This window comes from Branchiostoma lanceolatum, chromosome 4 (genome assembly GCF_035083965.1).
Source record: "Branchiostoma lanceolatum isolate klBraLanc5 chromosome 4, klBraLanc5.hap2, whole genome shotgun sequence".
In the NCBI taxonomy this organism is placed as follows: domain Eukaryota; kingdom Metazoa; phylum Chordata; class Leptocardii; order Amphioxiformes; family Branchiostomatidae; genus Branchiostoma; species Branchiostoma lanceolatum.
Window position 1 is genome coordinate 31,420,101 of NC_089725.1, and position 15,441 is coordinate 31,435,541.

Genomic DNA, 15,441 nt, shown 5'->3' on the forward strand with positions numbered 1-15,441 from the left:
TTTCAAGGAACCGAGTCCAAGAACCCTGCCAGCCATGAAGGTGAAGAGAAAACCTACCTGTCTGTCACCTGTCAATCAACATCACTCCAAACAAACACCTGTAACTTCAAAGGATAACAACCCAACTCTATCAGGAACACATTCCTCAGGAAATTGTTCTGAAGGAAGGAAGGACTGCAGCCTGCGGTATTCAGGACAGGTCTTCAGCATCTTTTATTGCAGTTTGATTTATTGTTTTTATCTGTGGGAAAGAATTTGGCGCACCAGTCACACTGGTGAACATGAACACCCCTCCTCCTCCTTGTGTGCATACAGAGCAGCCACAACAGACAACAGCAGGTATTCTAAGGCCGCTCTGTTTAGAAATACTTTCTTTTGACGTCCTTTTTGTGTCTTGCTCTTGTCTGCATCGCTGGGTGCCTCACTACAAACCAGGCCCGACTATTTGCTGACAAACAGACATGATTTACTGTTGGGTCTATTCAGGTTCCAGATCATTTAGACAGCACCAAAGGCTGAAAAGCCTAAGTAAGTACACAGTACCCAAAGATGAGGCACACCCCATATCCAAACTGCATCCTCAGTTTGACCAAGGCTCAGACCCTCCTTCACTTTGGCTTCAACCTTGTGCAAATATGTCTGGAGTGAACAATTATGTCTTTGTCACAGAGACTTCTCTACGATGTACAAGATCAAAGATTGATGACAAGATCTAGGTTCAGTCTCTTCACAAATAAAATGGACTCTTTTTGTCCTTGCGTGACCAACATAAAGCAAGTAAAGAAATAGCCAGAAATCCAACCCTGGATGTGTCAGCATGTGTTGCCCACACTAACAATATGTTAGCTTTGCCCTGACAGAAAGACAACATGACTGGACACAGGGAAATAGATGACGCACAGCTGTCTACTTTCACCACTGATCACCAGGGCAAGCAAACAGAAGATCACCATACCTGAGGATAAGCTGACGCCTGAGTACAAGCACTGAAAAATGTCCCCAAGTTCAACAATATTAGCCCTATCAAAGAAAACTCAGATATGGAATCCATCCATAAAATGTTTTTAAAGTTCTAACAATGAAATAAATAAACAAACAAAATAAACCAACACATGAGATACACAAAAAATACAAGAGCAGAAGAAGTAATACATGTACTATTACCTATACAATTCAAATGAGCAGTCCATACAAAAATCTTCAAAAGTTTTTTTTACCAGAACAAACAAAAAATGGCACATATACCAACAAAACACATAAGGGTAAGATCATAGTAAATATCCAGTAAGGATTGCACACAAAAAAACACGTCATTTTCACCTGATTGTCTGCCACACAGAAGTTGGAAGTTAATCCGATCTTCACAAGTCAAGTTCAAAGCCACACCAGACTGTACATGTCTGATCTTCTGACTTTCTGCCTGCTTCCTGAGGCCACCTTACAATGACTAATCCACAAAACTGATGTGGCACACACATCTTGCAAAAACCATATCTTTCTCGCCTTCTGAGCACAAGCCCAGTGAGCACAAGTACAGACTTGCTACTGCTGTGTTTGGTTCTGCTCAGGTAGGTGTCAACATGTTTCCAAGAGTCCAGCATGCCATCCTTGACCCCAGGTGACCCCGGCTCAAGGGTTGACCGCACTCTAAAGACGGTAGTTTTGCCGTGTGCCCCGCTGGTATGTCTCCTCACAATACATCACAACCTGCTGCCTAGCAATCACCTAAGGCAGGGGGGGAGTTCTTTCTACAGAACTCTGGCGAAAATAAAAACAGAACAACACGCACCATTCACACACACAGTGGACACCACATGTCCCCCTCCCCCTCCCCACTTCACCAATCGGTGTTGAATAAACACCGTTTGGAACATCTGATGTCCCCTCACCTTCACTGCTGTAAACTGGACGTGTTTCTTCATCAACAACGGCACCGATCTGAGGAACATATCCCCCGAAAAACTCAACCATCCATGGTATATTCTGTGGCAGGCCACGTAGTTAGGAACAGCATGGCGGGAAAACTCAGGGAACAGGGAGATTCCCCAGAGATATCATGATGATGACATCACAGGAAGCTGCTGCCATTGCATGCAAATGAGGCAGGAAGAAGGAGGAGGATTGGAGGGAAACAGCTATGACATCATACATACAGGACTTACAGATAAAACATTAGCCTGCATGTTTGAAAAGAGTTACAGTATGAAATGTTATGTGTGGGTGGTGTACGTTTTGTGACATCATCACACAGGTTGTGATGTCTTCAGTGTAACATGATACTACAGGATGCCAGATGGGTCTTCTCAAGAACTAGGATTCAGTAGGAACATCTAAACACAATTATGCAGGTCACGAAAGCTGGCAAAAATTCAAAGTTTCCTGGCTATGTCGTCTTAAACGTTCCTGGATCTTGAGTGCCAGAATTACACAGGCTTGCCGCTTTAAACGATGCAAAGGGCCTTAACTGCTTCATGAGCTTATCTAACTCGTAAAGTGGATTTAAAAATTATTGCCAAAACTATAGAACATGCTTGATTACACCAATAACCAAGTTTGGTTTAATGGATTTCTGCTTAGAAAATCACTTTTCTATATAGTATGATGTACTATGTTGTGTTTTATTACATTTTCAAATTGATGTAACTTGATTTACTTTTACTGTATCATATCATTTTCATCTTACATTGATATTATCTAAGTTATTCTACTTCTTTGTTAACATTTCATTTCTGTTGAGTACCTGTTAGTTTTCATATTCATATCACATTGATTATACTGGTTGTCCCATGCTAATGTTGGGAGGCAAAATGATAATTTGTTTCTGCCTTCTGACATCTGCTTGGAGATTAGTTGTCCCCCAGGGTGCTTTGAAAAGCCAATCTTGTGACCACATGTGGAGCATGAATATGAATATCAAGACGAAAATTTAATGAAAAGAGCTGTTTATCAGCGGCAGACTTTGACAGCAATATCCTGCTCCTGATAACCCATAATATGTTTTTACTGAGAGAAATTTATCTGAACATTTGACCTTGCCAATGACACTCCAGGTGCCATGGTGGTTTTCCCCTCTGGGCCTCTGTCATAAAGATTTAAGACAATGAGAAATTTGGCATTTCTATCCAGTCTGCCTTTGTTTTCATATAAATTACAGTATGAAGTACTGATCATGCTACAATATTGTAACTGGACAATTTTGGTATTGACCATTTGCTATTCCAGGATCCATCTGAATAGAAATGATGAATTAATGATGAATGTCCAAAAACATGGGGCATGGGGTCAGGTCAGGGGTCACATTATGGGGTCAGGATCTATGGCTAGTGCAGGAACCCTTTATAGAAATTATGTTGTTGACCTCATTCTATTTGACCCTCCAACCTTCTGTCTAGTCAAGCCTGGAGATCTAATTTCATTTTTGCCTCCGGGAACAGAAAAATAATTTTCTTTTTCACCTCTGAGTCTGACAGGGGTACTGTTCTTGGTTGATTATGCGTTTGCACCTATAACTCAAGATCATTTTGATGGATTTGGTAGGTCACAAGGGTAGCTATTGGGCTTGCAAAGAAACTTTTTAATGTGGGGCCCCTGGCAGCATTTTCCTTCACTTTTCTGGACCCAGCGTGCAGCTAGCCATAACAGTTTACATACATTATGCTGCAATGACCTGATTGAACCGTCCTAATTTGTTTTCCTAAGTCTCCCAGGATATTCCTGTACTGACATGACCTACTTTACTGACCCAAGTGATGGACAGTTATGTTTTAGGTGCCCCTAACCTGCTGACCTGAGAGGCAGTCTACATCATACAGCCTCCTGCAATCTCCGAACAGATGTTCAGGGGTAAAATTGCAATGGTTTCTGACTGGGGTCCTAGACTGATTGATAGCTGTCAAATCTTGGGACCCAGTCAGAAGCCATCACGATTTTAGCCCCAAACATCTGCTTGGAGATTATCTTCCTGAGTAATTCCAGCATCTGTGCAAAACAAACTCCTGCCGTGAAGGCTTGATGGACTCCACCCTCCTGACCCTGGGGCTGATCTTATCAGAGCTTTCATTAGGATCTCACTAGACTCTACCAGCCTCTGGGGGCCAAATAGAGTCAACTGTATGAAGGGGGTCGGCTATGGAGGGTCCAATATTGAATGTTATCCTCCATGGCCAAAGTCCCCCAGCAAATGTTCTCTCTATAGCCGACCTGGTTAGTCTGGTAGAGACTAGGATCTCACCACTGAGAATGTTTAGGTCCATCTTGCCTTGAATGAAGATGCAAGTTGTAGAATGTACAGTACAACTAAACTGTTTGTTGATCACTGCTTTATTATATCTCAAATCATCCTTGCTGTTTCTCAGTTTCTAAAATTAAACAATAACTTTAATAGGATAGAAGAAGAAGCCTACCAAACTGTTGCTGTGAGTGTGAGTGACAGTGTTGATAAGAGTCAGCCGATAGCTAAGTTAGAGTTACTGCCCATCACCAAACTTATGTAATGAAAGCTCTCAATTAACCCAAACCATAATGAGCACATCAGTTACATTGTATGTATGAAGTGACCACCTCTACATACATAAGGACTACCTGGCCACTGTGACTGACCATGCCACTTTTTGGTGGTCTCTTCGATAAATTTCCCCATTGAAACAAGCATGTCTATAGTGACCACCTGCCCACATGTAGACAAGATTTTATCAGCTCCTGAGTGGTGCTTCTTGAGCAGTTTTGACTGTTAACGAAATCATCCCCAAAAAAACATTCAGTTTCCCTTAATTGCCATTCACACCAACAGGTAACAGTTAACCTGAGGGCAGTCACACTAAATTACACAATTATCTCCCCTGCCAGACTCACAGCTATGTACAATGCAACATTAAAGCCACTTGTTAGTTTTCTAATAGGAGTACAATATGGGCAAACCACGGGAGGCCTGCAGGCAGGCTGTATGGAATATAGGTCAGGTCAATCAATGGACTGGTGTCTGAGGCCACAACAATTCAATTTGTTGGTTTGCAGACTTCGAGAAACAATTCTGAGCTGGAAATTCAACATGAAGATAGACTCTGAATGGAAATTCTGAACCTTGGTTAAATATACTGTAATGAAATTCAACGTCTCCCCTCAGCTCTCTGTTTATAACATTTTGTCCTCTTGGTTCATATTTCTATCTTATTTAAGATGTTCGAGAGCCAAGGACTTACTGGTGTGTTCTGATATTTTCTAATGAAGGATAATCATTTGTACAGTCTATCCTGACTAGCAACCAATTAACCAATTAACTTACAAACCAACCAATGCCACGAACATGTTAAGTCCATGGCTAAGGTGATTGGATATATGGGTTGCCCACTACATGACACGTTGTCTGCCACCACCCGAACTTGCACTACATCCACCAAAGCAAACCTTCTCAGTTCAACAGCCAACATTAAACCATCCACTGACACCATATTCCAACTATATATAGAGCTGGTATTCTATCTCAGACACTCTAGAGGAGTTCAAGAATCTGCCCTGGTGAGATTGACGTCTCTTACTGTCTCTTGCCCTCACATCTGCTGGTTAGGCCAGACCAATTTCATTTGTTGGTTCACTAATGTTTATCAGAAATATGAAACAAAGCCTGAGGACTTGGACTAGTCAATGCCTTAGTGCACTCAGTTTTCCCAAGGAGGTCCTATAAAAATTTGACAGAACCTCAGTTTTATGGAGTGAACTGACAGTCATATTCAAGTTTTCCTTCCTCATGATCCTCTGCTTTTACGATTGACATACAAATATCTAGAACCAAGGAAATAGATTATATCAGCGTAGGTTGGCATGTTGTCAAGTTTGATTGCATCAGTTTTTGCACAGGCAGTTACATTTTGATCCAATTACATAAGCAGTTCAACCCTTGTGTTATGATAACATCAGTTTTTAGACAGGCAGCTATATTTTCCTCAGATCCTATCAGCAGAGGATCAGTTTTTTAGAAACCAGCAGATATATCGTTACAGTATTATTAGGTCTAAAATTCCTCCACGCACATACATGTAGCAGCCTCACTTCATCTGTTCACACCAAGTTGAACCTAAAGCCCTTCAGTATCCAGATTCCTGTATCATGACGTTAAACCTTCAAAACTCCTAACTCAGATTACATGCACCAGAACAACTGTTCAATTAGCCTACAAAATCTGCCCGCTCTCCGACCCATTTTCGGCCATCAGAGGATTTGCTCCTCATTTGAGACCTTTGCTCGCATGACCTTCTCCCGAAGCTTGTAATAAAACTGCACTTTTGAGTGAATTATAGGATCGGCATTATAAATAGCATGGCAGGACAGACAGTGTACGAGATAGGTTGCAGGGAATGTTTCGTTGGCCAAGCAAGCTTAACATTATATATAGAGGCCAAACAATGCAACACTGCATGATTCTGGTGACGCACCATCATACAATATCTAGTAGGAAGGTAGATAAAGAATCAGAATTGTCTTCTATATGTCTTTTTATCTTTATGCCACTGCAATCATATATAATGATATAATGCATATGTGTGCCATGGCCGATATGAAGAGAGTACTCCAGAAAGACTGATGAAATATGCCACTTATGGTGATCAGATAACACAAACAAACTAAGTTTGTGAAGTCATTTGCTGTAACCGTTGCTTACCCATGAAAAACTCAAATCAGTCTACAGACTGCATTTCATAGAGGTCATGAGGAAAGAGGTAAGGGTCAGACAAGATATAACAAAGATACGGATTACATCATTAAAGTCCTAATAATTATTCTATAAACATTATCTATAATAAACATTAGATCTATAGACGTACCTGGAGGTGTTGTCTGTGGTTGTTGACGTCTGAGACCCCCCGCGGACAGTCGTCGTCCTCGAGCGTCACGCTCAGCATCTCCAGCTGATCGAAGGTGTCCTGTATCCATGTCTGGATCCCGTGCACCTCCGCGAGTAACGCCTCCATCTGCCGGTCTGAGTCCTCCCGGCTCCGCTGTAATGTTTCCTCCAGCTTCTCCCGCAGTCTGGACCGGTCCAGGGAAGCCATCCTGGTCAAACTCCGGATCCTTGTACTGTCACGGTAACTTCACTCTCGCTCTCCCTGTGCAGTTTTGTTTTGTAACTCTGTAAGGCAACAGATTACCACCAATTGTGAGCGAGAAATCCTCAGCAAAATTTTCAACTTCCTATTGTCTTCAGGAAAGCCATCCTTGTCAAACTCCAGTATAGTACAACCTTGTAGTAACTCCTCTCTTGCTCCCTGTGTAGGTTTGTAACTCTGTAATGCAGCAGATTAGAACCAATCGCGATCAGGAGAAATCCTCACAAAATCCTCAACTTCCGACCAGCTCTATACAGCTACAGGAAAGACATCCTTGGGTTAAACTCCGTGTTGCAACAGCTCTACTCTCACTTCCCTGTAGCTCTGTAACTCAGTAAGGCAACAAATTACCACCGATTGTGGGAGAGAAATCTATATACTAGCTCTACATCTGCTACTACAGCCTGCCTGTGGTGGCGTGCTAACCTAATCTTCCGGTATAACGGAATCTAACGGACGAAACGGCCACATGTGATGTGTCAGGGGGACAGGGAATGCTGGGAGGAAGTGATTCCATCTGCGCTGCTGGGAAAGGAAATGAAATGCCAGGAATGACAGACCCGTAACCCGACCCAGGGCCATGGTAACCCAACCCAGACAATCCACTAGGACTGGGTCTTCCTGACAAGTGACAGACAGAGGCTCAACATGGGGCTTCTGGAAATGACGGATCCAGGCCAGCCAATAACAACATGTCTGTATTGTACACTAGACATACATTTTTAAAACCCCATGTTGAACCATTCCCTTGGTTAGATAAAAAGGCAACAGGTGGGAAAAGAGAGGGAAAGAAAAAAAGTCCAAACTAAATCTGATTTTTCTTGCAATACATTTGCCTCAGTTATCTTGCCTCCTTGGTATAACTATTGGTTAGGTCATGATGCAGGAAATGACCTGTACCTGATTCCACTCCATTTGCTCTGTAGGTGACAAAAGACTAATCAATAAGATAAACTGGGATTTGGACAACAATTAAGGGCACTCAAGTGTCAAGTTAATGCAAACATGTATCAGAAGTCAGATGAGGTATATGTTTAAGCTATTAAGACCAAGATAAATGTGTCAACACTTTGAGGGTAAAAATCCAAAGAATTGCTTAGAAAGCAACAATTACAAACAAGAGATAGATTTCTAACCAAGCTGTAAGAAAACAGTGTTACTAATAATTAGGAGTCTATGCTTGAATACTACGTACAATCCTCTTTTCCATTTTTTCCACAGCAACCCCTCTAATAGCCTCCCCTTCTCTGCCATGACACCACATCATCAAGTGTTATGTCTCTATCAGCCAGCTGACACACATGTTACCACATACAGCACATGTAACAGTTACCAGTCTTCTACCAGGGCTCAACATTCATTTTGCAGGGGAATAGGACCGGAGCACAGGTGCCTCTAACCTAAAATTTAGGTTCATAGAAAATATTTGGGGTGCGCAACAGGAAATATAGTAGAATGTCAGAAGAACCTAATTACAAAGGTAACCTTACAGCCTCTTCTCAGAGCTTTAATCTGAAATTCTAATTTCAAAATTTGAGACAAATTATCAAGAAAGGGTATTCTGGATTTTCCTAACAATTAAATGTCTGCAAGAGCATGCTGTATACTACTATATTACTAGAATACAATAGTACCATTACGTATGTAACGTTAAATCCTACGCAGATATCTACATTTTAGGTGCACGGCTCCAATTTTGGGTGCACAAAATTATGTACCCAGTATTTCCGGCTCTGATATGTTGCCCCATATCTGGTTGGCCCCAGATCTAGACTAGCTATAGAGCAAGTTTTGTTGCATGGTGATAGCAAAGATAGCTATATACATAATGTAGGCAATATAGGTCATAATCACTGTACCATAAAATTGGCATGCTGGATACAACGTTGTAAAATGCCAGGTATCCCTAAGGCCTAACAACTCTCAGTAAGGCCAAAGCAATTTGATCTTTCTGTTCTCAAAAAAAAGGAATTTCAATCTCGAAACAGTAACTTGTAAACAGAGCAAACGGCATCATATCAAGAGGCAGGGCTGAAGACAGATGATAAAATTTGGGAGAGTTATTACCATAAACCAAAGAACTGAAATGTTTCAGCCTAATCCATAATAGCATTTCAGGATTAGCATCTTCCAAACAACGAGGGAAACTTTCTTTCCTGATCTTATTTGGTATCAAGATATTTCCACGATTGAGTTACAAAAAAGGGAAAGGAAAACCAGACCATTCCGAAGCCGGGAACACGATCGCACACATCTGTGGTGCTTAATAACTTCATAACAGCTCTTTCAGGAATGCTGCCTTCTTGGTGGTTCCCTAAGGTATGCCAGAGTTACGATCAAATAGCTTTCAACATTTTTCTGACATTCCGTTTTTGCTGACATTCCATTTCTGACTAAGTGGATGGCATATATGTAGTACGTGTGTGTGACCTGATTAAGTCTGGTAGTGTTTCTTTACTAGTGGATGTCGACTTCCAATGCTTATGGAAAACCTACAGTAGGTCTTTATGAGTGCAAAGGGAGGATGCATTTGCATCGTAATGATGTAACATATAACATGTGTAACCCACTTCTGTATCAAGATCTGATTACTATCATATATTTGGACATAGTGAACTGATACAGCAAATGTGTGTATTATTAGGAGAGTTGATCCACCATTATCTGACCGGATACTTTTATGGAGAAAAGATTGGGATAAGCAATGAGATCAGTTCATCAAATGATCTGGCATTTCGATGTATATAACAAAATGTACTACTAGTAAGCAAAGAGCTTTGAAAATTAAGGATTTTCATTCAAGTTGACACTTGAGCAATTTGTTGTTATTTAATCTTTATGATGCGCCTGATACTTTTATGGTGATACTTTGAAGATTTATAGTAATAAGATAAGTACATCAAATATATATGGCCTCCATCGGTCAGTATTGACCATGGTAAAATCCTGATACAAATACATATTCAAGTATTTGGTATTTCAAAGTATCCACACGTAACGTTACATGTAGGTGTACTAGCAAGGAAATGTGAAAAGGATTTGTCCTTGACACATGTAGTAATTTTTGTCACTCAATCTTTGCGATATGCCTTCAAAGCTGTCAACATTCCAACTCGACTCTCAAATTCTGGTGACACAACATCGCTGAAAACTCAACACCAGTAATAAGTGCTCGAACTTGAGCTAGTAGAGGGTCTAGCTTTACACGGGAACAAGTGAACTAGTGTTTCTGTGAACAGAGATGTGCAGAATATTCAATACATCTTCATATTCAAACGTGTCTGACGTTGTACGGATTCTTTGAAAATACATGTCATGAATGTTATCGTCACAGCATTTGTAAAATCAAAGGTGCTCACTGTCAGTTTTTCAACATGGCAAAAATAACAAGTCACCCAATACAACACTGAGTGGCGGGAGGATCTGAGATCTGTAAAGGTAAAGTAAAATTATTCTCCAAGCAGAGCTAGGGTTTCGGCTGGTTTTTAACGTGTTTTTAGGCGTTTTTGTCATGCCTTCTACTTTGTCATCGTTTTTGTTGTGTCGCAAATCCAAGGTTTATAACAAAACGATGACAAAGTAGAAGGCATGACAAAAACGCCTAAAAACACGTTAAAAACCAGCCGAAACCCTAGCTCTGCTTGGAGAGTAAAGTAAAATAACAACTAGAACAAGCAGCTGGCCTAATAAGAGTAACAGATATGCTAACAATGCATTTGTATTCCTTCCCCTGCTGGCAGAATAATAATATTCAATAATATTTACCACAAAGGATGTCCACTGGATTAAGCAATTAGGACATACAAGACACAGTCACTGTAGTGAAAATGCAAGCCTGCGTACACATTAGGTTGTGGATTGAAAGCAATATTCCAATTTCAAACCATAAACACCCACACACACACCGTCAACAGTAAACACAGAAGCATATTACACATTGCCCTCTCCGTCAGCAAGGGGAAAGTTCTAAGTTCATCACATGAGGAAGGCACTAACCTCTGGATGTGATGGCTTCTGTGTTGGCCAGCGTCCAGCGAGCCTGTGGCCTAGTGTTCCCGGTGATGTCAGGCCGCCAGCGTGGCTACTATGATGCTGTCACATCCCTCATTAATAATGCACACGGTGGGTCCTGGCATGTTGGAGGGCGGGGGTGAGCCCTGAGTCAACTACACTCTCAGCTGACTCTTCTAGCCAGTCAGCATGTCAATCTAAAGTGTTGGAGGGAATTCAGTGGAAAAAAGTCTGATTCTTTATAGGAGGAACTTTTGTGGGATAGATCCTTATCTGTAATGAGTCAGTGATATAGCCTTCATAGACTATTCCATTTGTATAGTCCATTTAAATCCCTCCCACCCCCTGTGGGTGATATATGGCCAAGGTTCATGTTAGCATTGTTTGACAACAAACATCCCCCCAAGCACTGCCTAAATGTAGGAAGGTCAGGCCGCATCAAGTTAAAGTTTTGGTTGTCAGAATTGTTTGCCTCTTTTCCCTCCAATTTATTCACAATTTTTTATTTCTTGGTTTGACTGACACACAGTCAGGATTGTCCAACTGACCATCCACTAATATTGAGGGCTTGCCTTAGAGTTAGCCAGATTGGAGAGGTTCCCCAGTTTGAAAAAATAAAGACCACTTGAACCCTGTTAACATCAGCACAGACTGTCTTTCTGTATAATTTCCAACAAAAATCTGTATTCCAACCAATGTCCTTTGTGTGGCCTCAGGCTGAATGCCCCGCTTGCCAACTTCAATAGATGTGAAAAACATCCCAATACAAAGAACCTCCCTGCCGACATTGAAAGAAACAAGCCTTTGCGTAACACCTACTGTAGATAAAAGTGCAGGTATGGTTACTGTCAGGTAGCTACATGCCTCTATGACTAATAACTATAGGTGTATGGTAGGGCTGCATACTGATACCCAGAACCAGTACAATACCTCAAAAATCATTTAGGTACAGGTTCAAAATACCGGAACATCAATGTACCAGTACTGTACCTGAATAGACTAACACTTAAGTACATAAATCTTGGACTTGTTTTGTTACTAACAACATTGTTTCTACCACAAAGATTAAATCTAAGCACTGGAAAAAGATGAAAACATTGTCTGGTTATCGAAATCGCCATTTGATTTGAGATCCTCTAAAAAGCATATGTTCTCTGCATAGGATACTATACCTGAAGTTACTTGGACAAATTATTAGGTACAGGGACAAGGCCGTACCTGTACCTGATGTTACGTTTAGGTACGCAGCATTAGTGTATGGTCATAGCATTTATTTATTTAGCATTGGTCTATGGGAGCAGGTTATGCACACACGTGTAGTGGTGCGGATCGGTCCGGCCGGACCGGTTCCGGACTTGTAAAACGTTTCGGTCCGAGTCCAAAAAAACCGAAACGCTGAGAACCGGTTTTTGGACTTGTCAAAATAATTAGCACTTATGTACATATGTACATCCTCTGTTTGATCCTTAACTCTCTAAAACCTTCTATAAATCACGAAGTTTGCGATGGAAAAGACGCAAACATTTGTTGTTGGCTTCTGATATGGCCGCTATGGCCGCTATTGCCGAAATCAGGAAGTCTCACAACTCCTCGCGAGATCTGGGTGACGTCAAGGGAACCTAGCGATGTGATTGGCTTAGCCATGTCATGCGTTGGGGGACTTCCCCAATGGGCCCAGTGGCGGCCATGTTTGACCTGAGATAGAGAGAAGAAGCTTTGTTTTGCGGCCTTTGCCTGCAGCCCGGGAACATTGCGTGTCACAGGGTACAGGTCAGGTAAACACAATGCCGGCAGTATGTGAGAAAAATGATCCGGTGTGCCGGGGGCGTCAAAATATATTGCAAGGCTCTTGAGACGCCACCAGAAACAACCCGACATGTAGGTCACCACGCTGATTAGAGAGCATACTAGTACTTTTGTTATAAATAAACACGTTGTTCTGACTGCAGACGTGTGTTTGTGTGAATCTTTCCCTAGTTTAGAGAATTTAGGGGGATTAACAATGGTAACAGCATCAGTCACATAATGTGACGGCAATGTTTGGTGCCGGACCGGACCTTACAAGTCCGGACCTGAACCGAAACCTCTGGACTCGAGTCCGGACCGGAACCGGAACGTGCGTTTCGATCCGCACCACTACACACGTGAACCACGCTTAAACAAAGGTGTGGTGCCCAACGACATCACTACAACACGCCGTGCCTGAAGTGGATAACTCTGACGTTTGGGCACCTCCCTTATTTGCACGCCACCTCTGGAGCAAGGGCATAAAAATACCAGAGCGACCTGTTATGCAAATAAAACTGCAGGTTGCCTTTGCTGTGTGTTTATTAGACACGTGTGAAAGGGCAGTAGGGTGCCTGGAATGGGTTGGGGTTTTGTGCGCGTGAGAAATTTGCGCGTGAAAAACTTGCGCGTGAAAAATTTGCGCGTGAAAAAGTAAAGTTCAAGAAATGTGTCAGAAAATGTGCACTACAAAACTCTTAGGCAGAAAAATGTTACCCCATGATATGATTTTTCATCTGTTTCCTGAATTTTGGGTTTGAATTTTAGGTCCCTTGGGAATATCTAAGCTGACTCCCAAGGGATTTTAAACCTTTTTGGAAGTTTTAAGCTTAAAGCTTGAAATAAGATGCCCAGCAATGGAATTAAGTATCTTATTGTTGCATTCTACAGTTCAAATGTTACTCTTTCAATCTTCAAGTGATTTTTAAGTGATTTTCAAATGTTAAGTTTTCACGCGCAAAAAAGTTTGAAATTTGCGCGTGAAAGAATCTGCTTTAGAAAAGATGAAATTAGGCTAATAGAATGGAGAAAAGCCTCAAATAGTTACATTTTGCAATACAAAACCTTATATAAGTAAGTTGACTATGTATTTCTTAAAGATTTAAGTGATTTTCAAATGTTTAGGTTTCAAGCCCCCAAAAGTTTAACTATTCCCAAGGGACTTATTCCTAGGGGACTAAAAAATCAAAAGTTTTCAAACCATAAATTCAGGTGACAGATGAAAAATTGTATCATGGGATCACATTTTCCTGTCTAAGAAAATTATACTGCACATTTTCTGACACATTCTAAAGAAATTTATTTTTTCACGCGCAAATTCTTCACGCGCAAATTTTCACGCGCAAATTTTTCACGCGCAGAAAACCCGTTCCCCCTGGAATGAGTAGAGGCTGGGTTTGGAAAAAGAGGAATGAACTTCAAACCCAGAACAAACAAACAGTTATGCAGAATGAAGGAAAAAAAAAAACTGGTAGTGGTACTCTTTGCGGGGTTTTGGAAGGCAGGCATTAATCAAGATGTTTCCTTTTTTTAAAACATCAATAATATTCATAGTATCAGTATGTTAGTCCTCATCATAGTTATCAATAATTTCTGCACATCAACCTGTAGCTGCAGCTGATAACAAGACAGTCAGAGATAGCAGACTTCACCCCCTCTGCCAGGACATACAGAAAATGCACTGCTTCCTCTGGCAGGACAAAAAAGAACTGCAGCCATGCACATGCATGCATGCACAGTTGCACACACACACAGACACACACACAAACACAGGGAAGTTAGCCGGCCAGAGCCATGACAGTAAGTATAGGTTGGAAATATAACGTATATTCTGCAAAAATCAACCTCCTTTCCAGCAAGATTATTCTGCTGAACAAAATAATATATGAACACAAATATATTCAGAAAATGTTAAGTTACTGTAAACAGTATTTTCTACACGTTAGAGGGTATTGATCTTGTGGACGTGCAACTAGCTACTGTCTGAAACGTAACTCCACCCTATGATGAAGAAATTATGATGGTAGAGAATAAAAAAGCAACTTGAATCTTGAAAAACCCGCCAAGGAACTTCACTCGGTCAGCAGACGCCATGATGTTGCTTTGGACTAAACCATTATAAATGTTTCATGGTGAATTAAGATTTCATTTTTCTACGATAGACAAGAAAGATAACAATCTACACCATTTAGTATACATAAAGTCTATAATTAATTATATAATACCAATTTTTTTCCAATATAGTTCTATAAGTGTGTCTTTTAACAGCTGATCTATGTCGATTTAGAAAATTTTTACATCCCTCCCCCACATATCTGTCAAGTGGTCTCACTTTACAGGATGTACCATATGTGACAAAGTAAGGGTAGTGTGCAGAGTCTAAATTATTTCCTTAGCAAAAAAAAGATAGTAGCATAGTGTAGATAATTTATACTTTTGAATTAAACAGGCAATTATGAAATGTAATATCTATCTATGTCTAGAAGATATTTTCTTTTAAGTAAAAATACTGCAATATCATATACTACTCCCCCCCATTTTATAT

At 40.9% G+C, this 15,441-nt stretch overlaps 1 protein-coding gene across 1 annotated transcript in view; it reads right to left on the minus strand.

The window, feature by feature from the left end:
- Positions 1-7,708, minus strand: part of LOC136432070 (uncharacterized) — an 84,360-nt gene extending 76,652 nt beyond the window's left edge. The window contains exon 1 of the mRNA XM_066423088.1: positions 6,819-7,708. Coding sequence (XP_066279185.1) covers positions 6,819-7,046 — 228 coding nt within the window. The 5' untranslated portion in view covers positions 7,047-7,708. The remainder of the gene's footprint in view (positions 1-6,818) is intronic.
- Between the last annotated feature and the right edge of the window lie 7,733 nt (positions 7,709-15,441).